Raw genomic sequence first — 25,233 nt, 5'->3', positions numbered from 1 at the left:
TTTATCCCTCAGGCCCGTGGGGGTGGAGGGCACAGGCCGGCCCTGCCCGCCCTCACCCCGTGTCCCGGAGCCAGGCTGGCACCGGGGCTCGGCCTGCGCCACCGTGTGCTGCTGTCCCTGCCCTGGGGCTCGCTCCGGGGAGCGCTGGGGCAGGTGAAGGGGGCTGGGGGCCTGCCAGGAGCCCCAGTCTGGCGCTGAGGTGAGGAGGGATGACTTCCAGCGGCTTTGCTGGGGGATGCCACACCAGAAGGTGTTGGTGCTTCTCCACTCCCAAGCAGCATTGAGTGTGGCTGACCGGAGTTTCTCCCACCCACCCCCAAGTTCCTTAAACCAGGCCTGGGTACATATTTCCATTTCACTTCACTCTTTCAGGGAAGCATTTGTGAGTTTCAAATCTCTACCTGGGATCTGGATCCTCTTGTTGCACCATTGCAGCCCACTCCCTTGCTGTGCAGAAGACAGCTTTTCTGGGAAGGCAGCAGCTGAATTCAGACCCCTTTGTAGGTCCAAACATCTCTTTTTCAGTGCCCACATCCTCAGCTGAATGCTTGAAACGAGGCTCACTTTGTGAGGATGACACCAGCTCAAGGTTTCCCTGCTTACCCCCTTACCTGCCTCCTAGGGACCATGCTCAGAGCTGCAAGGTTGAACTCTGTAACACCCTCACTTATTTTTTGCCGCAGTTGCTTCTAAAAGGGGAGGAAGGATGAATGAATAATCAGCTTGTCTCATTAAGAAGAGAAAAAAAGTGCTAGGAGTCTGTGCAGAGGGTGTGAGAAGCCGCTAGTTAGAAACTAACATTACTCTACTACTTCGTTATCGATTTACTTCATCTAAGAACAGCTTTGCTGGAAATAGCCACAGGCTCCTTGCAGAGCTCAGCTGACAGCCAGCTTTACCAGCTCTCCATGGATCCTGTTCAGGATCTGTCCACACTGCAGCATTCCCTCCTGTGCACAAAGGCTGAGGGCAGGGTTAAATGCACAGCAGGTCATGCCTCCAACAGGGAGTAGACTGGGAGCAGAAAGCAGACAGCGCCAGGTGAGGGTGCTGGACACTTCAAGAGTCAGGGTGCAGGCAGGGCTGCTTAGCTTGAGCCATCGCCTGAGGATGCTGCGAGGGCTGTGGGAGTGGGCAGGAACACACGGCTGAGCTTTGCTGCGCAGGTGAGAGCAGGATAGTAGAGGAGGCTCCTGCCTGACCCGTGCCCATTTGCAGATCATTCCCCTGTGTTCCTTCCCATGCTCGTGGCTCTCATTGCACAGCAGTGTCCTCCCTAGCCCAGTCTTGGATGGTCCCACTGCCAAAGGCTAGGTAGAAGACCAGGCCAAACACGTTGAGGGCTGCAGATATGAAGAAGGCATTCCTCCAGCCCGTCTGGAGATCCTGGGGGAGGCAAGAACAGATCACGATGGTACTGCCCTTCCCTCTACTGCCATGTAGTGATCACCCAACTATTGCCACCCAAATCACTAGCATTAAACTCATCTCCTTCCTCTGCTTGCTACTAGTACCAACAACAGAAGAGCTTTGCTCAGCTCAAGACATATGTCAGACCTCCTCTCATTGGAGATGCGTTTCCGGCCTTGGCATTTTTGGAAACATTGTGTGCTGAGCTGAATTCAGGAAGCTTTCCTGCCTGGCACAGAGCTTCCTCCTCACCCCACTCCCTCAGCCCTCTCTCCATCTCTAAGTACATCCAGATGGGGCCCATGTGGAGCTCTTCCTGCTTTCTGAGTCATCCCCATGTCCTCAAAATGGTCCAGACCTCTGGTTTGCTGTGTGCTACATCACATGTGTTTGTTGGGAGGGAGGCTGGCTTGCAGTAGTTTTTGTTTCAGTGCAAAGAAAGGAATCCATTTCTGACAGCAGACTTGTGTTTTTTTTCCAGGGATGTGCTTGTGGTCTCAAATTACCTGGCTGATGAGAAGTCCAATTGCAGTAGGAGCAATAATTCCTGCAACTATGCCAAAGGTATTTGTGATTCCCAGCAGGAACCCTGCATATCTGGGGAGAGGAAGTAAAGATTTCCTGAGTGACGCAGAGAGGAAACTGTCACAAGAAAGGAGAGTAGGTGCTACCAATCCCTTCCCTCATCTGTGTGAATACTGCCTGTCATGCTGAACAACACTAGGATCTTCCCAAGAATGGAGGGATTTTAAGCATTTATTTTACTACTTAGCTTACAATGCCACCAGCTACAAAAGATATGGGAAGGGAGAGTAGGAGTTACAGAAGCCTTGGGGGATTGGAAATAGGAAGGACACAGAGCCAGGGAGGGCACAGAAGTCAGACCCGCTTACCTGGGTGCTATATCGATGTGGTTAATATTGATGCCTGCCCCTGTCATGCTGATTATTGTCAAGGCCAGCGTTAGAAGGACCACAACAACCGTGGAATTGCAGCGTATGTAAGGCACAGCCACCAGGAAGATGGCTGGGAGCAGCATCCCTTGGGAGGAGAAGGGGATGTGTTTTATAACAGGCCACACAAGTGTGTTGGAATGGCTGGACAGCAGATGAAAGCTTGTCCTTACCAAGTGCTGAGAAGAGCTTCCTGACGGCTGCTGTGCCAAGCACTCGCCTGGCCAGGAAGAAATCAGCCAGCAGCCCAGCCAGGATGTGCCCCAGCCCATTCCCAATGTAAGGCAGGGAGGAGAGGAGCCCATTCTGCAGAGCACAGAACAAGGCATTGTCATGTCCGTGGCACAAAGCAATGGAGCCAAACTCCAAGACTGCAGCTCCCTTAGTAGCAGAGCCACCAGTCTCCAGGAAGAGATGTCCCTGAGGAACCTCCATGTTCCTACCCTACAGAGGGACTGAGTTCTGTCACTGTGGAGGGAACCAGCCTCAGCTGCAGGGCAGCACTCACCTCTCCAAGGTCAAAGTGGAGGACGTTGCTCATGAACGTGGGCATGGAGGTCAGCAGCATGTAGAACAGCCAGTCTGTGCAGAAGCAAGCAATGGTGATTGCCCAAAGAGGCCGTGATTTAGCCATAGCCACAAGTGGGAGGGAAAGGCCATGAGAGCTGCTCTGGAAGGAATAAAATCTCAGCCAGTGTCTCCTTTCCTGCCTCACATCCCCTGGGCAGGCTGTCCAGGCTTTCCTTGGCCTCTCCACCTGCTGCTGAGAAGACAAGGACTATCCCTGGCCACTAAGGAGCCCAGCTGAAGTGTCTCAGTCCCTTTGCCACTGCATCTGCAGTGTGGTCAGTCGTGGTTAAAAGGTTTGTGTGTACCTGGTGAGCCAGCGCCAACACGATGTACTCCTGCTCCCCAGCACTAATCCATGGGTGATGTGCAGGGTCCTCATACACGAGGAGGAACCAGCAGAAGCACCAGGCACAGCCAATGCCACCTACAAGGAACAGGGCTCTCAGTGCCAGTTCCTCTTACCATGAACTGTGGCAGAGCTGAGAGCCAGCAGGATGGAAGCTGGAGCTGCAAAATGATGAATGCAGAAAGATGAAGAGGGAAAAAGTCCCCTGAACCCATTGCTCACAGTGGAAGGGGTTGGGTTGATGGCACAAAAGGTTCAGCAAAGGCACGGTTCCTAATAGTACCCCAGCAAAATCGCTTCATCCTGGTCCGGCAGGTGAGCAGGGAGCCCAAAACTCTGGGTGGGACTACTAAGGACAGAGCTGGTCCCACAGGGCTCCAATGGGGAACCTTTGGGATCTCTGCCAGCAAACGCTCTGCAGTGGGGTTGGAGCAGAGGGACATGATGGACCATTACTCACCAAAGATGTAGAAGACAAGAGGCCACCCCAGACTCTGGCAGATGATCCCAGCCACGAGGAGAGCAAAGAAAGTCCCAAAAGTGCATCCTAGGAATCAGAAACCAGAAGAGTCATTTTAATGGGACTTTGTGTGACCAGCAGTGAGTGGGACAGACCTACAGCCTCCACCCTGATTTGTGATGGGAAAATGTGATGGCACAGATGAAGTGCCTGTGCAAACAAGCACCCTTGTATCCAGGTTTGGTCCCTTCAGGGTTCCTCTCCTGTGTCATGCTGACCTGAGCCAAGGAGACAGAAAAGACACAGGATGGGAGGAGGAGAGGTGGAAGGGCTGAATGCTGCCAATGTTTCTTTGTCAAGGACCCACAGCCTTGAACTTGAGGCTTGCTTGGAAAGAAGGGAGTGAGGGGAGGTCCTGCACTTACTGAATCGGTGGTAGGGAAAAGTCCTTGTGTCTTACCAGCATCAGCAATGTTCATGAGCCTGCTGCGTTCCAGCGGAGGGGCCCATTTTGCCCAGAGCGTGTACTGAGCTGGAAATATCACTCCCTGCAAAGATAACAGGGAGCATGAGAGGAAGGGACACGGCAGGGCTAACTAGGTTTTGTAGCCTGGCAGCACCCGGAGCCACAACTGACCTCAGCCAAGCCCAGCAGCACCTGCAGCCCGATGAGGAAGCTCACACCAAGCTCTGCTGCTTCGGGCACGAGGAGGGTGAGCACAGAGGAGAGCAGGAGCCCACTGCCCAGGATGAGTTTCCCCCCGAACAGCCCCGAGCAGTACCCGCCCAGTGCCTGTGTGAGGCCATAGCCATAGAAGAAGGAGCTGAGGACAATTCCTTGAGTCTCAGCACTCCAATTGTACGTGGGAGCCTGGAGGAGACAGAACACGTCTGTCAGACAGAGATCTCTATTTTCCAGGCACAGACTTCTCCGGAGGGGTAGAAGCAACCAGGAAACACAGCCCTGAGTACAACAAACTGAGCTCTTTGTTCTTTCACCCGCCTTGTCCTCAAGGCTTTTCTCTGCTGCTTCCAAGTCCTCATGCAAAAGCAAGAGGGGACCGAGCCTGGGAAGCACCCTTCTGTTATCTGCAGCTGCTTTCCACTTACTTCCTGAGCAAATCCTGGGTAAGAGCTGCGGGGAGCACTGCCGGACCAGCCGTGGGGATGGCTGCTGTTAGTCATGGCGACAATGGCGATGCTGAGGCTGACCCGGAGCACGTACGCCATGAAGAGAGAGATGTGCAGGACCAGGGCCAGGCCACAGCGAGCGGAGCAGAGCCCTGTGGAGGGAGAGCACCCACAAAACAGGGCTGGTCAGAGAGGCCGCAGGTGATTAACTCTCACCCCCTCCTACAGATCCGTGTTGTGAGGCAATCACCTTACTGCAGCAACAAATGGCTCTTTCCAGGTACCCTCCAGACATCTGCTACTGAGTGCCTGCCCTCCTCCTTCGCAGGGGGGGCAGTTTGGATGTACAGAAGGAGAAGAGAGGGGCAGGAAGGCAAGGAGACTCGCCCAAGAATGGAGGGGACACGTCAAAGCCTGAGGTTGCTGGCTGCCTGCCCCTGCTGAGGCAGCACTTCAGCCCACTCCTCCCCAGGGAGTGGATTTACCTGTGCTGGAGGAGGGCTGCTGAGCAAGCAGAGGGGCTTCATCCTGCTCTGCCTCTGGCCTGTCCCGGGCCCACATGTTGTTCGCGTGGCACTGCATCCTCATCTGCCTGCAATGCTGCTGCCTGTTTCTCCTCAGGATAACGTTCGGCCCTGTTGGGAAGCAAATCTCAAACGTCCACAAGCATGCGAGCAGCTGGGCCACCCAGCAATGACCTCTGGCATTGCCTCCCAATGCCGTTACTGGTTACCGGCCCGGCGAGAGCAGAGCAGGCTGCTGGTCCAGATGCCTGCACTGCTGGCACAAACCCTTTATGAGCACGGTTATTTACAGTGGCCTCAGACCTCCCTGGGATGGCCTTAATTGCATCCCTGGTTTATAACCCTTGACCACAACAGCCTGGAAGGGCAGGGGGTCTGTCCTACCCCGGGGTGCTCCTGCGGACACCCTGGGGGTACCCACTGCCCTCCCTCGGCTGGTGCAAGGGGAGGCTCCTTCCCCACCCACCCCATTCTCCAGGGTAGCTCACCTACAGGGAGAGGTGTCTTCCCCAGCCCAGAGGGGACCGACGAGGTCGTGGGGTCCCCTGGTTCCGTGTCGCGGGGCGGGGAACGGGACACAGGCACGTGCTGCGCCGGGATTTGGGATTTCAGGGACGTGCGTGGGATTGAGCAATGCTGGGACTCGAACCCGCTCTTCGGGTGGGAACTCCTGCGGCCACGCCACGCCGCCACTAGGCCACGCCCCGCTCCCTCTAGCACCGTCCTCCTCCACAGGTCCCGCCCCCTCCAGGCCACGCCTCCACCGGCTGTCCCGTGTCGCGCGCGAGTCATGTGGCCAGTCAAGATGGCGGCGCTCAAGGTGGCGGTGTTGGTGCTGCTGGGGCTCTGCCTGGGCTGCGCCGCCGCCGTCCCCCTAGTTATCTGGCACGGCATGGGTGAGCCGGGACGGGCAACGGGGGGCGGGGCCGATCCTCTGGTATCGGCTCTGTGCGCGGGGCGGTGGAGCTTAGCTGGTCCGGCCCGCAGACGAGGCCGTGCCGGGACCCGAGCAGGCCTGAAAGGTGCTCCCAGGCCGCCCCCGGTACCCGCACCAGTGTCCTCCTCCTCCTCCTCCAGACCGCGGGTTTCAGCAGAGGCTGGGAGGTGCTGACCCTCCTCCCCCGGGCTCGTGTGTGCGTTGGCAGCTGCTGGCCCCGTTGCAGCAGAGGGGGTGCCCGGTATGTTTGTGGAGGCGAGGTGAGGGCCTGGGTGGTGGCATGACGGTGTGTCTTGGTGTTGTCTTTCACAGGAGACAGTTGCTGCAATCCACAAAGCATGGGCTACATTAAAAAAATAGTGGAGAATAAGATACCAGGGATTTATGTTCTGTCTCTCAAGATTGGAAGCAACCTGATACAGGTAACTAACTGCTGTCACTCACGTTTCTGCTTAGCAGGGTGGTGGCAGCATGCAGAGCTGAAGGTGTGGTAGTTACTGCAGTCTCTGTTAGTAACAGGATTCCACAAGGACTCGTGTTGTGCTTTCCCTGCTAGTTTTTTCTTCTTTGTGAAATAAATGTCTTTGACAGGTAGAAACCAATAAAATCTAGATAATACCTGCAGAAAAGAACTGGGGAAACCCAAATCCCTAATCTAAATTGGATTAATATGCAAATCCAGTGATTAGCACTCTAACCACTCTAGGTAATACAAAGGCACGTGATAAGATACTGTGCTAAAGCAGAGCTTTATCCCTTGCCATCCTTTTTTATTTACAACCATTTATTCCCTATACATCTTTACTATAATAAAGATACTGACTTCTTCTGTGCCCTTGTGGTTTTGGCAGTTTTATGTGGCCCTACAGAATTTCTTTAAATAGTCTCTCAGGATAATGGGCAATGTCTGTTATTTTCAGATCAGGAGAAGATGGGTGAATTTTGATTTTTAATTTTTTAATGTTTTTTGTATATATACACACACACACAAAATCTGAAGGGACTCAGATTGTCAAGAAGTTTGGGGAAATGTCACTGTTCTATATGAGACAGTTTTGTCCGGCAGAGTAGGAACAAAGCCGTGGTGAAGCGAAGTCTCAAAACTTGAATTTAATTTCTGTCATATTGTGAAAGTTAAGGTCCTCTTTCAAAAGCAGAACTGTTAGCGATCTATTTCCAGAGACTAAAATAATATAAGCCATTGTAAAGGTACAAGTTATACGTTCTAATCTGCCTAATCCATCAGGATATGGAGAACAGCTTCTTTATGAACGTGAACGATCAAGTGAGAGAGGTGTGCAGCCAACTTGCCAAGGACCCTCACCTGAAAGGAGGCTACAACGCAATGGGCTTCTCTCAGGGAGGCCAGTTCCTGTAAGTTTACACTTCTGTTCCATTTCCAGTGATTTCTGTTGGGTTTAGGTTCTGATTTAAAACTCTCTTGAAGTACTAAGTGGATGTAAACTGACAAACCCCTTCATAAAGGTAGGAGCACTCCAAAGGAGGCAATAATGTGTTTGCCTGTAGCCCTCATCTACCAGGAAGGGTTGTTACCCAAGCCGAGAGCTGCATGTGAACCAGCACTGGTGGTCTGGGCATGGAGTGCCAGCTCAGCTCCTTCATCTTTCTCCACAGGAGGGCGGTGGCCCAGAGGTGTCCTTCTCCTCCCATGCTCAATTTGATCTCTGTTGGGGGACAGCACCAAGGTAGTGTCCTCTTAAGCTACCTCACCTCCTTGAAGGGTGGGGGGCTTTTGTTGGCAGGAGGAATGGTTGGTTTGGGGTTTTTTTTCCTCTTTCTAAAATCTGACCATTTTCTCATGAAGTCCCTTTGTTTTGTCTGAATCTGGTGATCTGCTTTGGCCTAGTGGTTAGCTGACTACATTATCTTCTGTCTTGGTCTTGCTTAACTGGCAATGAGAAGAGACCTTTATAAGTAGATGACTTACTGTCCGGGTAGAATTCTTCTATGCTTTGGAAGCATTTGGGATTAGGTGTTTTGGGAGAAGAAATTTCTAACTACAGAGCAAAGCCTTTGTGAAACTACACGTTCTGGGTCACAGGGATATTTTACAATCAGCATCTGGAAGGCTATAAAGCTCCAAGGAAAGGGAGGTGCTTTCTGCAGTAGATTAAAGAGGCAGCATGAAATGGAATTGAAGAGGTGTAGAGTTAAGAGTGGCTGGCAATGAATTTCAAATACTCTCCCCTGAGAATTTCCACGGCCTGAGTCTATTTCTTTGTAGTGTAGTGGGAAAGCTTGTTGGGAACCATCCTGAGACCTCTTGGGAACACACCAGGCGAGCTGGACAGTGTTCTGCTTGTCTGCATGCCCCCATTCTCCAGAAATACCCTTAGCTCGAGAACATAATCCATTATCTTTGTGTGTAATAGTGCCCAGGGGCAGGAGGGCTGTCTAATGAGATTGCAGGATTAAAGGCTGCCTGATTCCCCAGGTAATTCTTGCCACTGCTCTGTAAGAGGGTGGTTCTTTACCAGCCAGAGGGATTAAGGGATCTGAGTTTGGCTCACTGAGTTGTTACACATGTCTCCATACCCTAGGCGTGTACGGCTTTCCACGCTGTCCTGGTGAGAGCTCCCATATCTGTGACTGGATCCGAAAGACGCTGGATCTGGGCGCCTACACACAAGCTGTTCAAGAGCAGTGAGTATATTCATCAGGGCTGGAACAACGGGGGCTGGGCCCATGTGAGAAGCTCTGGGTTTCTGATCCGATCTTTGGTTTCTCTCTTCTCCAGCTTGGTACAAGCAGAGTATTGGCACAACCCCCTGAAGGAGGAGGACTACAGGAAAAACAGCATCTTTTTGGCTGACATAAACCAGGAGAGGGTAAGGACCTGGTTGATGATTGAATGCTAGCAGGGGAGCACAAATCTTAGCAGTAAGTTCCTTCACATTAGCTCTCCCTGGCAGTAGTTTTGCTGGAGTTTGAAGGGGAACACCTTTTGTCCTGCATCCCATCACTGGTAGGTCTATGAATGAGACTTGTCAGTGGCAGAGCAGTCCCCGTGTCACTGCACTCTTCTGGAGTGGTTAGTGTAGATGTGCCATGTGCCAAGTCCACCCATCACCATTCAAGTGGGCAAATCCTCTCCCTCCCCTGGGAAGGCCCATCCCATCATTACAGCCTGGAGATGGGGGTGGGTGCCATGAGGGAGACTGGTGACAGAAATGCACATTCCTGCCTCCCAGGCTGGTGCAGTCCAGGGTTTCCTTTGCAGGTGCAGGGCAAGTTGAAACAGGCAGTTTCCCTGACCTGTCTCAGTGGGCTTCCCAGTGACTTGGAGCTTTTCTCTGTTTCTTTCATCCAGGGCATCAACGAGACATACAAGAAAAATCTGATGGCGCTGAAAAAGTTCGTGATGGTGAAATTTCTCAATGATACCATGGTCGACCCTCCGATCTCTGAGGTGAGGCAGGCAGGGCAGGTGCTGCTGGTTTGGTTCTTGCTTGTTCCTCGTTTGTCCTTTGGTGGTGAGGATCAGGCTGAGCACAAACACAGACCTGATACTGCGTTGTCTGCAGCAGCACATCTCCAGCAGGAGCTGGTGAAAGGCTGCTTATCTCCTGGAAGCCCTTCAGCAACCGTTCCCTTGTTTTTATTCTGACAGTGGTTTGGGTTTTACAAAAGTGGCCAAGCCCAGGAGACCATCCCGCTGCAGGAGACCTTGCTGTACACAGAGGTACGTTCTGCTGGGAGCTGAGGGGTTTCTATTTCTACTCTATAGTGTCCCTGGGGCCTTGAGGCACTCCAAACCCTACAGCTCTGCACTACTCACCATTTCTGCCATTCCTGGGGCACAGCCTCCTCTTGCCAGTAGCTGTTTGGGAAGGCATTTCTCTCCAGGCCCGTTCTGGCAGTGGGAATTACAGTGGTGGTCTCATGGCTGGCTCATGATGCCCTTCAGCATCTGTTTAAGGAACTCTGCTCCTTTTCAAAGCCTTGTTGCAACACAGGCAGCTAAACACAGCTCTACCAGCTACTAGGAAGAAAACTAACTCTATCCTAGCCCAGCCGAAACCAGGACACATCTAAAATGCCTTTTTCCTCTCTGTGAGAAGCTTTGAAGAGCAGAGGTGCACCCACTCTAGCCTGCCAGCCACTTCTGCTGCAACAACGGTCTCTGACCATCAGTCAGTGCTTTTCTCTGTGCCCAGTTCCCCAGCCACTGCCAGCGTTTGGCCATGGCCGGGCCTCAGGAAGCTATGGTCATGCTTTTCTCTCTGCAGGATCGCCTGGGGCTGCAGGAGATGGACAAAGCAGGAAAACTGGTGTTCCTGGGGGTGGAAGGGGATCACCTGCACTTCTCAGAAGAGTGGTTTTACACCACTATCCTCCCCTTCCTCCAGTGAAGCCAAGGGGAGGTACTTGGAGCACTGGGGAGGGTCTACCACTGTAGTTAATGCAACAGCTACTGTGCAACAGCACTTTCTGGGTACAAAAGCCTGCGGGGATCTGGGGAAGTGGAAGAGGGGGTTCAGCTCAGCAGTTCCACAACGTGCAGAGGTAGGAACTGTTACACTGCAGTAAAAGACGGGGAATTGGCTGGATGTCATTACACTCCAATACGGGTGGACTGAGCCTTGCACTAACTGTGAAGTGCTCCATCCATTCTGTGCAGGCCCTGGTAAGTCTGCTTCAGTGCTTGGAGCTGCGCCAGTCACTTGGTGATGACAGAAAAATTAGCTGTGCAAGAGATTTGTTTTCCTGTTCCTCGCAGGATGCAATGGCAGTATTAACTGAAATCACTAGTGCAAGAATGCTGCATCTCTTAAGGGGATCAGCAAATAGACATACATGGCTGCATGCGGGGGAAAGATGACAGCCTCTCCTTCAAGAGGGGGAAAAGGGCCAAATTTAGGGGTTTCTGGGGACAAGGGAGGGTTTTGAATTAAGTGGGTATTAACAGCTTGAACAGTTTTCAACTAATGGCTTGTTTTATGCACTTTTGTACAGCAACTGAAATCAATAAAGATCTTTACGTCTATCTAACTAAAAAAAAAAATAAATAAAAGGTGAGATTTGACCACTACTGACGAGTTGAGGGATGTTCAGCAGTCAGGCAGCAAGGGGCATCTTGTCCTGCCTGAGGTCCTGTGTGCCCCCAAAGAGTAGACAAGAACCACTGTAATGAGCAAGTTGGCATTAACTTTATTCTATCTTCTGTATAATCTTAAGTACATAAGAAAGGTATGTATGACGAGTACAAGTCACAGGACAGTCTCAAAATAAAAAAATTGCATATTTTTTTGCAAGTTTTGTCCTAGAGAAAAAGAACATTGACACTTTACAGAGAAAATGCATTTAAGATATGCTTATGCCACCCAAGGTGTTGGAAAAATGAAGGTCAAAGCATGTGCAGCTCCCTTTATGGGTCAGTACAGTACTGTGTCTTAGATCCACCACTCTGCTCCAGGGCCCTGGAACAGAGGCTGCAAGCTTCCACCAAAGAAAGAGCCAAGCAAAGGGGAAAGGGGAGGTTGAGAGGATTCACTTTATGGGGACTGACTGAAGATGAGGAAGAGAGTGATGAACCAACTTGATCCAACATGGGTATTTACTGCACTACTGACCCTGGAATGAAGGAGATCCTTCCTCTGCAGAAGGGGACGGGTTCAGAAGAACCGTCCTGGAAGACTGAACCTGAGTTCAGCTGCTCCAAGAAGGAAGCCCTGGGGCAAAGATTCCCTTGCGAGAGTGGAGAGCTCATGGAATAAGAGGTGCTCAGCTCCAAGCTACCAGCCAGACTGCTGTAACCACAGTTACCCCACTGCAGTCTTCCTGTGGCACTGGTTAATAGAAAGCCTCCTGTCATGGCACAATCAGAAATACACTGAGCTAGTAGGAATGATGAAAGAGAAAGCAGGGTGGAATGCTATGGCCCAGGTCCCCAGCCTTTGGTCTGATAAAACCATTCCCACATCCTGTAATGCCACCAAATAGTACACAGAGCTGGAATTAGCAGCTTCCAGGACCTTCTTGAGACATTTGCCATAGCAACTGGGTACTTGGGATCCCAACATAAACCATTATTTGTTAAAAAGGGGACAACATTCCTCTCTCACGTGAACAGTTTGCTTAAAGGCAATACAAAAAAACCCAAAAAAACCCCAACAAAACCTGAACAACACTCAAAGCCAACTGCCAGTACTGGCTGTGAAGTTCACCAAAAATCTGACTTGATCAATTGGTGCAGTTAGATCAGACAAGGGGAGAAAAAAAACCCACCTTCCTGCTAATAGATGTGGACAATAACTGACCTGCCACCTACACCAAACCCCAGCCAGAGGTATTTCAGTGGTGGCAGGTAGCTGTGTCTCCTGGGTAGAAGAGAAGCAGTTTGAGAGCAGAAAGGTACAAGAAATCTAAGAGAATCATCTGAAAGCAGATTTGTCCCACAGCAGGGCCAGGGGAGGGCGTGAGCCTTGGAGCTTTTCTGCTTAGCCAGCAATTTCTGTCACAGTGGTAACCAACTTCTGACCGTTCCACACTGTCTTGAACTGTTCTGGGACAGGGAATTCAGTCTGGAGGATAAAAATAGAAATGTGTTGTCAAAAATCAGTTTATGGCTGAGACTAGTAACTACTCCCACTGCTTCAGGCACTTCTTTTCTCATATACGTGCTATGTCCGCTCTTGTACTACAAACACTGTCTGCTCTGCCTGCCAGAGATCCTGAGGAAGAAGAAACTCTCACAAAACAGCAAGTATCTCACCGTAAAGACAAAGAACTTGATTTGCTGGTTTTAGCATCTGATCATCATTCACAACCTCCAAATCTAGAGTCTGGAATTGTCCCTCCAGACCTCACTGTAACTGTGCCATTCCCTGCACGGCTCAAAAATTAGTCCTGCCCTGCATTACCCCAACCCCAAGCAGACCACACCGATTTCAAAACTCGACACTCACAAAGTCACCACCCTCTGTGGGAATAAGGACGTTCATCTCCGATGACTTGGCACTGACGATTTCACAGTCTAGGGAGTTCTTGCTCAGATACACGTGGCAACCGTCTGTCTTGTTGATGGAAATCGTTGGCACTTTACCCATTACCTAGCAGGGTTGTCAAGGCAGCTGTTAGAGGAGCATTAGCTTGAACTGGGCAGCCACAACATTTTTCTTTTGCATTTGCCTTCAAGGCAAGGTTTGACTCCAAAACCCCCTGCCGCAGAAACACTGATTCAAGTACTCTCATCTTTGGCAAAAGCCTGAGGCTCTTTCTCGTTTTGATCTCTTTAGAACAAAACTACAGCAAACGCTGGGCAAATCGACCATCCTAGATCAGATCCAAAAACTGAAATCAGAGTAGATTCTACTGCTGGTCTCCTACTTTGGCAGTCATATCATGCTGCACGCCTCAAAGACTAATCTTTTATCTAGAGCCCTGACACAGCTCAGTGAGGCAAATTTCAGCCCTTTCCCAAGGGCTGGGCAGGGTGAGCTGCAGAGCAGTAGTACATACGGTGTTTCATGAATGTTCTCCACGGATGCACATTCCTGTTCTGAAAATAAAACTACTCAAAGGAGCAGATGTTACAGACACCCTGTTGTACAGTGCACACTCATACTCCAGAAGGAGAACAGGTCGCAGACACTCACCTGAACTTTAATGTCCCTGCTGTTTATGATCTCTACGATGCCCACCACATCATCGAACACCAGACCTAGCTTCTTACAGTTATCTGCAAAGAAAAGACAGAGTAGGTCACAGAAAGGTTTTGGAGATTCAGCCTTCTGCAAACAGACCAGCACGCAGAAGCTGTTTTCAGGGTTTCTCCACTTACCGAGGGTGATGGAGTTGATCTTGCCTTTGATTTGGAGCGTACTATTTGTGCACTTGAAAACATATGCTACCTGCTTCAACTCTGTGTCACTAATGACCAGGTTAGTGGCATTCTCCTGGTTTTCCTGAAAAGGCAGGGAAAACACACTTTATTTTTGGAATACAGACCAACGAATCCACATGAACAGCAGTGCAGCCCCTTTAAAAACAAACTGCATGTACTTTCAGGCCGGTACCTCTTACAAGAAAGATCTGCAGGACACACTCCTTCCCTGCCACAAAGCTTCCACCCCTCCAACGCACTCACAGTGACGCCAGACACTCACCACTCTCCACTTTTTGCCCTCTAATTCTAGCAATGCAGGCGCCTTTGGAGAAGTTTTTTGGGAGGGATTAGCATTACAGGCTGGTTTGGGAGCAGTGAAAGGTTTGGGTCCACTTCTCACAGGACCGCCTTGGTTCTTCAGTGCTGGATTCTTGTGGGTCTTCATGTCATCTGAAACATGTCTTAAGCCTGCAAAAGAAGTCAAACCTGAGATCCAGCTCTCCTCCAAGAACGCAGTTTCACAAACACTAGACGTCAGTGATTACAACAATCAGCATGACAACATTTTTCAAAATGCAAATGGATTGTTGAGACTGGGCCTAAGCTGAGCCTAAGTGAAGGTGAGCAACAGCAAGTGAAAGAGGGAGCAAGACACATTGATGCAATACTGATGAGAACACAAGATGTACTGTAGAACCAGAAGGCACCAGCTCTTCCACTCCGCAGCTGGAAAAAGCCCCGAGCCAAGCACCTCGCCTTTGTTTCACATCTGTCCCGATACGCTAACCAGGTAACACACAAAAGGGATACATTTTGTGCAAACAGGTGCAAAATTGCACCTTTTGTTCTCGAGCTGTGCAGGCAACCAAGGGCTCGCTCGCCCTGTTCCAGCTAGAGATTAATCTCTTGCTACACCTGGCAGATGAGGCTGAGAATGTTAACTCAGATGTGCTCCCTTTGTCCCCGTCAACTGCCTCAGGGCTGCTCCTGGCTCCCAGCCTCATCCTCAGAGCAGATGGTCTTTTGTTACTGCAAGCATCGTTTCTAAGCAGGCGTATTGAAGGGACAGCAGCAAAACAAGGATTTGCAGCACAACAGTGCTCTCGCTCGTGGCTGCCCTCCTTCTGCTCGCTGCTTCCACCTACCAGAGGTGATGCCTTCTCCCCGATTGATCTGGGCGAAGAGCGCAGAGCGGGAGGCAGAGTCATCTGTGCTGGAGCTCGTGGGGGCAGGAGCAGGTGGGGGAGGAGGGCCTGGTGGGGGAGGCGCAGCCCCGGCTGGGGGAGCGGATGGTGATTTAGCCCCTTCTGTTGCTACAGGACCCTGTAAGAGGCCAGCAAGAGGAAAGGCAATTGCACAAGCTCCATTATCTGCTGCAATAATCATGCAATACTCATCTAAGAAGCTCCTGCAGACGTGGCCAGTACTTACTGTTTTGCTCCAAGTCAGCCCTGTGGTGTGATACTCTTTGATGTAGGCCTGCAGCTCTGTCCAGATACTCAGATAAGCTTTCACCCAGTCCACCTGCTTTTTATCTCTGAGGACACAAGATCACGAGGAGTGAGCAGGTGCATTTGCCGTTAAAACCCAAGGACCACAAACAGTTCTTTACATATCTCCACCTCTCAGTCTACAGGTAAAACATGGCTGGACCAGCACAGCAACCTTGCACCTCCAGCACTGCATTCTAGCTTTAGTATTAACCTTGCCCCCACAGCCAGAAGGCCACAGGCCTGCTCTGCACTGTCACCCATTTTAATTGGTGAGCTGGTACTTCCAACAAGACCCATTCCTGAGACACAAGTTGCTGCCTTGGGAAAGAGTTCAGCCACTTCCTACCAGAGATCCCAGATGCAACATGAATGCAAGGAATCTTGTTCCTATGGATCAGGAAAGAATAGCTAAGTAAGGCTTTAGAAATATAACTGTCTTTAAAGAGAAGACTGAATTACAAACCAAGGCAGCTGTGGTTAGATACTGGAGTAGCCCAGTTAGCTGTGTTCAATGACATCTTTAAGAGAGAAGGCGAACTTACACATCCTTGTACTCCTTGAGGATCCGGTTGGTATAAAACATGGCAGCATCAGTCATTTCCTTCACATAAGGACCAGGCTTTGGAGCCTAAAGAAGAAAGAACAGATTGTCATGGAGCAGCTGACCAGGGAGCCAGACTTTTCCCACCAGCCCAAGAAAACCACTTCCCATGGAGTTCTTACCATGGCCACCCAGCCCAGGGCTGGGATGCTCTCGCTGACTGCTGATAAGTGATTGAACAGTTTGCTACCACGGTTCTTCTCCCTGAAATTCTGCACCACCTGGATTTGCTCTGAAATCGGTTTCAGAAGTGATGAAAATGCATTCTGCAGGACGAGAGGGATGATAACAGTTAAATACATTAGTATTGCTCTGGAATGGCTGTACATCTTCACAGGCAGCTCTGCTGAGATGATGGTCACTTGGAGGAAGATTCCAACTGGCACAAGTTACTGCTACACCTCCTGTCCAGGCCTGGCCCTCTCCATGAGCCGAGCTTGGTCCCACACCCTAGCTCCTCCAGGGCTGAAGTCATAGCTCCCAAACGGATTGGTACTATGAGAGTACGCCAAGAACTGTGACTCATGTTCAATCTAAGAGACACTGACAAAGCTTATTAGTTCTGAGGACAGAAATAGCATTTGCCTTTCCTGGCTTCTTTTGTTCCAAGACAGTTTGTCAAATTTTTCCTCTCCTTTATAAACCCTCAGAGAAAGGGGGTGCTCTGCAGGTTTTTGCAGTTTGGGATCTACAGCCTGCATTACAATCAGAGTCCCAGCAAGTTCTCAAACCACCCTATCAAGCTGGATTTCAGGATTCAAGTTACTTCTCAAGTCAACCCAAGCTTTTAGTATTTGGATGATAAAAACTGTTTCTGTGTGTTGTTCACTTGGAATGCTGACTGAAAGCGCTTAGAAGTCTTCTGAGGTCAGAGCAGCCAATTAAACAGTTCCAGAGATGCCTCTTGGGCAACTTTTCTTTCCTCTAAGATCAGAAAGTCTCCTGCTGGTGGCAGCAGTGAGGGACAAATTTGGGCAAAACTTGCTTTTCAAAGCCTCGGCTTTTCCATTTGCTGTCTCTTCCTCTGTTTAGGTGAAAACAGAGGTGCCAAGCTACACTTACAGAAGCTCCAGCCCAGTGCCACTGTCAAGTAACAGGATGGGGAAATTCTTCGCCACAGACAATGAGAGTTCGTACATTTTGCATTTTAAACTGGCTACTCCAGAACTGACTAGACTTCTCCAAGACAACCTGCACAAAGACCTACATTAGATTAAGGTTGCTGTTTGTTCATATTCCTTCATTTAAATAACGTGTCAGTGGAATTTGTAAGCAGATTCTCAGGTTAGAGGCTACGCAGAGCAGCATCCCAGCAAGCCTGGCGAAAGTTAAATAACCCTTCAATGCGGAGCTTGGGGAAAAAAAGATGCAGATATATTTTGCAGTGAATAGGAAAGTAGCACAGAAATCCAGCTACCATAGTGTAACAGTAGAAGCCATGACTGAGGCAGATAATAACTGCAAAGAGAAGCAAGGTGGGATCCTGTTGCTCAGGAAAACAGTTCTCAGCAGGGAAAAGCCAATACGTTCAGGATGAGATTTTCAGTCACACATCCTGCTGAGAAGCAGCAGCCTAGGCTAAAGTGTTAAATTACTTGCTAAGGACAAATCAATCCTAAAAGCCTAGCTATTATTCAGAGACTGTTCAACAGAAACAAGTGTCTGTTATACTTCAGAAGGAGTTTAATGCCTGAAAGTCTATAAGCATCACATAATAAAAAGCACGCTCAATGCAAACCCCACTGTGGCTCCTGTCTCAGACAAGTTCCTGTCTGTAGGTTGCCTCTGAGGGAACAGTGATTGTGCAGCACTGGTGCCAGGTGAAACTCGAAACAGACGCTGCGAGATGACACTCACAAGCTGCTCTGACACCTACACAAAACTTGTTGCTGTAATGACTGGAAAATGCCAGTTCTGCAGCTCTAAGAATCAACCTCCGGAATTCTACCCAGTGTCAGGTGAGCAACCAGAAGAGTTCATGCTTTCAGCAAGTGCTACCTCATGGATGCAAGTGCCTCCCGTCCTCCTCTGGTTCCTCTTTTGGAGCAACTGTAACGGCCCAGATTCCCCTACAGCATCAGTCATCCCTGACTCTGAGGTAGGAGCACACAAGGTTTCTGATGAATGATTTTGCAGACTTACCTCTGTTGGCTGCTGATGTTGAGACGCCATCACCAGAAGAGCCCTCTCGCTCATCAAGCCCGCATGAACCATCTCAGCCTAAGAATAGAAAGAAACATGAGAGCGCGTCCCTTGCACCCAGCATAACGCTAACAGGCATTCCAGCTCCCACCACTCGCAGTTCTTAGTCTGTAAGAAAGCAGCTATGCTGATCTCAAAGCACATATTCTTGGAGACACCCACCCTCAGACAAAACTTGCAAGAGCGTAACAGTTCTCGGGCTGTGTATTTTACAGGCCCCCTGAAAGGCACGCGCCAAAGTCCATAAAGAGAGCTAGGCACCTAACTAATGAAGATTTCAAGAAAGAGGTGTGATTCACAGCGGGTGCAGGTGCCAATCTGATGGAGATTATCTGGGCATCTGCATTTGTTTTGAATTCTTGAGGATTATAAACATCCTAGAGTACAGCACTAAAGGAATGCAAACACTGACAGCAAACTTGGCCCTTAACAGCCCTGAAGAACAAGCAGCATCTATTTAGATTGGAGGGAGAACGTGAGTCCTTACATGCTTCTGCACATCCCCACCAACTTCTTTGCTGATCTTGATGTACTCAGCTACTGGGCCAGCCAGAAGGGCATCGAAAGCCTGCACGTACTGAGCCACTCCTGTGGAGAAGGAACCAGAGCACAGGTATCACCGAGAGGCACCAGGTGGGCTTCTGGGCCAGGAGCACCCACGCACACGCACTGCGCTCCTGGGCCGCACCTCCCACCTGCTCCACGCTCAGCCTTCCCCCAGGTCACACTGACGGAACGCAGGAGGCTCAGCCCAGAGCACGCAGCTGAACGCAGATGAGGGAAGCACTGCAGCCACAGGAAGTCGTTATCTTAGCAGGATGGTAACCACAGGCTTCTCTGCATCTGCGCAGTATCTGCTGCGAAACTCATTTCCCCTCTGCGCACAGGCAGTTCACCTAACAGCCCTCTGCATGCCCTGCATGAGGGCCGCCCGGTCTGCAACAGCTACTGCTGATGTCCGACACTGATGCTTCAGCACAGGGAGTCCCATGCAGCGATGCTGCTGGGGAGGTGCTTTGGGCCTTACCTTTGGAAGAGCCATCTCCACACATGCCAGGTCCTTGGCACACTGTCTCCAGACGCTCCACAGCCTTCTCTAACCGTTCAACTAGTCTTTCCATATCTACCGCTGTCCACAACCTGCACAGACAGAATACAATTATTCACATCCTCTGACAGCATGAAACTTGTAGGCCCAACACTGAAGAGAGTTTATCAGCCATCTGGTACAAGCTATACCAGTTCCAGAACAGTAATTTCTACCTCTCTCCGCACCCTGATGATGGGCAGCAGGGTACCCTCAGATAAGCAGAGACGTTTGGATTACACAACCACGCACACAGCCACTTTCTATTGCCTTACATGTATAAGGACGCTAAAACTTACATCTTCTGACCTTATATTAACACCATTCGGTAAAACAAAGGTCTGCACAGAATCTCAGTGCAGTCAGCTCTTGGCCAAAGTCCCAGTTGTGACCATACAGCAAATCAAGTACGACTGCTTCGCTGGGAATTCACGCACTCCAGGTTAGAACTTGTGGTTCTACAAATGCATCTGTGGGGACCTCCCAGAGTCTTGAATTCCTCCAAGGAACATCTATAACTCCAGCATTGCTACAGTACATAGCATCGGAGTGCAAAACAAGCCACCCTGGCACACACTAAAGGCGAGCAGCTGCACAAGCCAAGGCAGCAGAGCTGCTTCTACAACAATGTGCCCCTGTTCATCCTCTCCCTCTACAGGCTCCGGTATCCAAACTGCGGAATCTACTCTGCAAGTACCACACAGGAAGGCAATTTAGGCACATAAGTCATTTGAAGCGTCTCATCTGGAAAAGTCTTAAGTGTCTTATAAACTTCTCATTAATTACTGCTTTGCAGAGACTCAGCACCAAGGAGCAAGACAAGTCACACTCCGAGCACACTAATGCACAGGGAATGCAGGGAGGGAGTAGCAAGTCACCAATTGCATTTTTGTCTTATCATCGCTCACTGAAAGATTTTACTATGTGAATCACTATTATGGGCTGGACACAGCTCCCTTCTTATCACAACAGCCTGCAAGAGCTCAAAACCCTGCCTGAAGGAGAAGGTCCTTCCCAGCACACGCAAAAGGAAGACAGGGTTTACCCAGGTGCCTCAACAAACCAATGCTAGATCTCCCTCAGAAACGAAACTCTAAGTTCTAACTAGGGTTTTGCTTTTGCTCACCAGCCTTCTCAGCCCTGCTCCAAAGCGCATGTTTTCACCCAATTTCCAGAGGATGTGGGGTAGATCCAGTGTTAGCCACGAGTGGCACTGATGTCACAAGACAAACAAGGCCGTTTTTCCATCCTTCTTTCGCCTGCTTGCGTCAGGAGAAGCAGCACCGATGTGGGGGTGGGGGAGAGGCCACCCCCCTTCCAAAAGGAAGAGAGAGGTTTCCTCCTCTGTGCAAGAGTGAGCAGGAGGAGACACTGTCCATAAAACTGGACAGCAGGAACTGGATGGCTTCCAGATACAAAAAAGTTCAGAGAGGCTGAAACTTGTGGGCAGTCACCCATATAATCAACAGTAATGAATGCCTCTTTTTTTGTTATTTTTTTTTATTCCGTACAATGCAGAAATCCTGACCACAGGATCGTCAGCGCTCTGCCGCGGCCAAGGACGATGCATCCAGAATGGGGCTCACGTCTTCAAGTGGGAGCGCAGCCAAGAGCAGGGCTCTGCCTCCCCCGCTCTCAGCACACTCACAGAAGTGGTTATTCTTCCCCCCCAAAAAAGCCACCTGTTAAGGAAATTCTCCCATGCTTTGAGAGTGCGGTGAGATAGAGGGGTGTAACGCAAGGGTTTCAGGAAGGACACCAGGTTTACTGAGCACTGAGCAGACAAAGCTGCTGTTCTGCACCACTGATCCCCGCCACATTCCACACGAAGCTCTAATCTGATCAGCCCCATTACCGAGTTGCAAACTGCATTTCAAATCGGGATTACAAACCAGAAAGTCCAGCTGGAAAGCTGCTTCCGACCCCCAGCAATAAAACATGCTGTTGTGAGGAGCATATCGCACCAGTTCTAGATATGTGGTTGGGATTAATGTCCTTTAACAAGAAAGTGTTCCTTGAGATTCAGGTCCCTGCCAGTCTCCTTGCCATTTGACACATCCTTCCTGGGTTTTTGTGACAGAAGCCATAAACTCACAGTACTCAATACCAGCTTTGCAAATCTAGCGCTATGCCAGATGGTGAACTCATTTTAATTTCTGTTTAATGGGCAGCATTAGGACAAGTCGCAAGATAAGTCACTTGGTAAATTGGCAGCAAAATCAGAACTAAATGCAGGCAGCACAAAGTCCTAGAGCAGGCAGCTATATCTCAGTCACTCCTTGCTAAAGGTGTCTTGACTCACCCTTACTATGCTCTTTGCCCTGTGGATGAAGCTCTTTCTGCTACCTATGTACTCATCTGGAATGAAATAAAAATATTTAGTTGTACAGACCAGAACCTAACTAATTGCAGCCAGAGTCTGCAATCCAGAGAGATGAATGTTTAGCAAAAAGAAAAAAAAAAAAAAAGAAAAAAAAAGGAAAAAAAAGACATTACAAAGTAGACCTGCTTGGGCTACATCTAAACAGCATTTTGTCTACTGATTGCTCTGAATGCAGAATAATCTGTCGGTAAGTGACAAACTGACTTCACAGATCTCAGTAATAAAATGAGATCTCATTTGCCCTCTTTAAAGAGGAAGCTGAGACATACAGATCATTGAAGAGTCATTTTTGTTCAGAGCATTGTCCCGTGCGCAGGAGGAATGAGAAAGGCTTTCGAGATACGCTGTGCAGCCAGGGTTAGAGTTCTCTGGTTGACAGAAGCGGAGTTGAAGCTCTCCCTTTTGGGACTATAATGCAGGATTAAATCTAGGTCTTGTTTAAATTCAATTGAACTTTGATTACCAGTGGAGCGGAAGCCATGAACTTGCAGCAAATGCGCATTTCACCCTGGGCCAGAAAGTCCATCCATTTTCATAGCACATTCAGTTAATCTATTAACTAGCCTTTATTTCCATCAACGCTTGGGAACATGGTTTTGAACACACCATACAGCAAACAGGCTTTCATCTACAACTAGACTCTTTTGATATACTGATCAGAGCAGTAAAGGGAAAGGATTTTATTTGTAAAACCACTAGCTATCCCAAAGCTGATCCTGTACGACAACACAGTAAGAGGAGTTTCCTGTTTGGATAATATCAGGGAGTTGGTATGTCCCAGCCAAAGGCTAGTCCTCAGGAGTGAGCAAGTTCTCATAAAAAACAGCATAAATGAGATTCTTCCGGTTGCCTGAAACAGCACACTAACCTGAGCCCTCACTTAGACATTCTGGAAGACACAAATGTTAGTTTTATAGCCAAAGCAAGTCAAACCTACGCCTCTGTTCAGATTCAGCTTTTGCGAAGCCTGACAAACTGCTGTCAGCAACATGAAATTTGCATCAGCTACTTCCTGTTTCTACAGGCAAAAGGAATAAAGATGGGACAACTAAATTAAGAACATTCCACAGTTTATTTCTGAGCTGACACTGGAATATCTCAGGGGATCAGCTACCAGATGATTTCCAACATTTACATCTTCTAAAAACCCAAAGATTTTTTTTTTTTTTAAACAGTTCAGCTCATCAAGTAAGGAACTATTTGGAGCAAGACAGGACTCAAATGCCTGATTTTAGTCAGTTGTCAGGACCAGCCACAAACGCACGACAGCTATTGCTAGTCCCAGCGGCTGCCAAGACAGAGATCTCTGCTGTTTATAGTACAACAATACTTGTTGACGTTGCTCCAGAACCCATGATGTCTACTTCTGGTATTTCAGATCTACTTTATTTAGAGAAGCAAAACCACTTTAAAAAAAAAGTCCATCTGGACCCTATTTAAGCTCTCTCAAATAGCAAATCTTACCAAAATCATTACAAATGTTATTTGGCATTTTTAGTCAAATATTAAGAGACAGTTAAAGTATCACTTCACACTAGAGCAAGCACAAGGGCTCCTTTTTCATCACAATTATATGAAAACTGCACTTGCTAGACTCTGTTGCTACACTCCTCTCAATTCCATTCCCTGTCAGGGCAATGAATCCACCAGGGAAGTAACTGAGGATCTCAGATCTAAGCTAAATTGGATACAGCACCAAGCTCCATATCAGGAATTCAGAGCATCGAACTCCGTCAGCATCCCTCCTGAGCTGTGCCTGCTCAAGCAGAAGCTGCTTGGCTGAACTTCGTTACGTGAATAACAGGGGGTATTTTTGGCTTTCAGAAAGCTCAGCAATATTCCGGGGACGCAAAGATCGCTTCAGGAAGAGAAAGAGGAATACAGCAGTTTCTTGACGCCACAGATTCCTGGGTTTTCAGTGATGTGCATCTATATCCCAGGTCTTGGGGAATTCCAGAACCTGATGTGCGAAATCCTGTGACCTGACGCGTGAAACATCCGTATTATTTTTTTCATTTTGCTATCACAAACTCCAAAGCAATCGCTTAGGTGTTTATCCCGTCCTAACCGCCACCAAAACACAAAAGAGAAGCCAGCAACAGGCTGAAGACAAAAAAAACCTACCCCGAGCCCAGTAAAATGAAGAAAGTACCTGGTGTTGGGAAGCACAAGCTATGTGAATATCCTCCCTGGAGGCTGCGGCCAGTCAGCCCGGGCGCGCAAAGCGGGATGTATCACCTGGGCACACACACACCTCCTGCCCGGGTGAGTCACCCTGGAGCCGCCGGCCCCGGTAACCACCGGCCCCTCCGCCTCCCAACCTGCCCCCGCTCGCCACATCACCGGGGAGAGGCGGCTTCTGACCGAGAGCTGCCGGGATGGCAGCAGTCGCCGGTAGACCAGCGCACCCCGCCCCCCTTCCCGGAGACGGAACCAGAGCGGGGAGGATGTAAACGCCTCTCGCTGGGGTTGTGGGGGCACGTACGGGCCCCCGGCGCGACCCGGTGCCGGCGGGGATGGACCACGGCGGCCCAGACCCCGGTAATTCCCCCCCCCAGCAGAATTCAGGCGCAGAGACACCCCCGGGCCGGGCCGGGCCGGGCCCCCGTGCAGGAAGCGCCTCCGCTCCGCGCAGGAAGCCCCGAAGCTGCCCCGCCCGGTACCAGGGACGGCAACGGGCCCCGGGAAGAGCCGCGTCGGGGAGTTTTTACCGTTCTGTGACTAAATTAACCCGAAACCTCCACGTTTAACGAATTTACCCCCAGCACCCAGCAGCCCCTCCTGCCTCCCTGCGCCCGCCCAGCGCGGCCCCGGCAGAGGCGGACGGAACCCCCCCGCCGCAGCCCGGGCGGGCCCGAGCGCTCACCGGCGCCCCTCGGCCATCCTCCTCCCGCCGATACCGGCTCCAGGGCACGGCCCCCGCCCCCGCCCCGGCGCTCACCTCCCCGCCGCGCTCCCGCTCCGCCGCCGCCCGGCGCCGCCCAGCACCCCCCGTGCCCGCCGCTTCCGGCCCCCGCCCCGCGCACCGGAAGTGCGCACGGCGCGGCGCGGCTGAGGGGAGGAGCTTCGGTCAGTTACCGCCTTGCGATTGGCAGATGGAGTTGGGGGCGTGACCGGAGAGAGCGAGGGGCGTCGTGGGGGGCGGGGTCTCGCTTGGGGGTGGGGCCACGGAGGTGCTGGAGCGGGGGCGAGGGGCCGGATGGGGCCGGGACCCCCGGGAGGGGCTGGGCGGCTCCGCGACCCCCGAGGTCCTCACAGAGGGGCTGGAGGGGGGCTGACAGCCCCCG

The 25,233-nt window shown here is 50.5% G+C and overlaps 3 protein-coding genes across 7 annotated transcripts; 1 reads left to right on the top strand and 2 right to left on the bottom strand.

The window, feature by feature from the left end:
* Positions 1-45: 45 nt before the first annotated feature.
* On the bottom strand, positions 46-6,215 carry LOC104631927 (sodium-dependent phosphate transport protein 3-like). Of its 2 annotated transcripts, XM_075774155.1 has the most exons (12): positions 5,883-6,215; positions 5,356-5,505; positions 4,850-5,022; positions 4,377-4,610; positions 4,200-4,287; positions 3,740-3,826; positions 3,239-3,357; positions 2,872-3,033; positions 2,537-2,669; positions 2,304-2,451; positions 1,917-2,007; positions 46-1,386 (listed from the first exon to the last, which is right to left on the bottom strand). In XM_075774155.1, exons 1-12 carry the CDS (start codon positions 6,184-6,186, stop codon positions 1,255-1,257), a joined length of 1,821 nt encoding a protein of 606 aa, XP_075630270.1. In that variant the 5' UTR covers positions 6,187-6,215; the 3' UTR covers positions 46-1,254. The 2 variants fall into 2 exon arrangements, with proteins under 2 accessions (XP_075630270.1, XP_075630271.1); XM_075774156.1 differs by lacking the exon at positions 4,377-4,610.
* On the top strand, positions 6,136-11,600 carry PPT1 (palmitoyl-protein thioesterase 1). The gene is made up of 9 exons (XM_075774162.1): positions 6,136-6,290; positions 6,644-6,753; positions 7,578-7,705; positions 7,967-8,037; positions 8,893-8,995; positions 9,090-9,180; positions 9,663-9,761; positions 9,963-10,034; positions 10,582-11,600. Exons 1-9 carry the CDS (start codon positions 6,185-6,187, stop codon positions 10,702-10,704), a joined length of 903 nt encoding a protein of 300 aa, XP_075630277.1. The 5' UTR covers positions 6,136-6,184; the 3' UTR covers positions 10,705-11,600.
* Positions 11,481-25,014, bottom strand: CAP1 (cyclase associated actin cytoskeleton regulatory protein 1). 4 transcript variants are annotated; one of them, XM_075774157.1, is made up of 13 exons: positions 24,888-25,014; positions 19,504-19,616; positions 18,964-19,064; positions 18,417-18,494; positions 16,397-16,540; positions 16,216-16,301; positions 15,612-15,717; positions 15,326-15,503; positions 14,461-14,648; positions 14,136-14,259; positions 13,951-14,033; positions 13,261-13,404; positions 11,481-12,876 (listed from the first exon to the last, which is right to left on the bottom strand). In XM_075774157.1, exons 2-13 carry the CDS (start codon positions 19,595-19,597, stop codon positions 12,793-12,795), a joined length of 1,410 nt encoding a protein of 469 aa, XP_075630272.1. In that variant the 5' UTR covers positions 19,598-19,616; positions 24,888-25,014; the 3' UTR covers positions 11,481-12,792. The 4 variants fall into 4 exon arrangements, with proteins under 4 accessions (XP_075630272.1, XP_075630276.1, XP_075630275.1 ...); XM_075774161.1 differs by lacking the exon at positions 24,888-25,014 and adding an exon at positions 24,813-24,865; XM_075774160.1 differs by lacking the exon at positions 24,888-25,014 and adding an exon at positions 24,099-24,169.
* Positions 25,015-25,233: the final 219 nt, after the last annotated feature.

Source organism: Balearica regulorum, chromosome 22, assembly GCF_011004875.1.
Source record: "Balearica regulorum gibbericeps isolate bBalReg1 chromosome 22, bBalReg1.pri, whole genome shotgun sequence".
NCBI classification, from domain to species: Eukaryota; Metazoa; Chordata; class Aves; order Gruiformes; family Gruidae; genus Balearica; species Balearica regulorum.
Note: the sequence above shows the minus strand (reverse complement) of the source record. Positions and strands in the feature narration are given on the sequence as shown.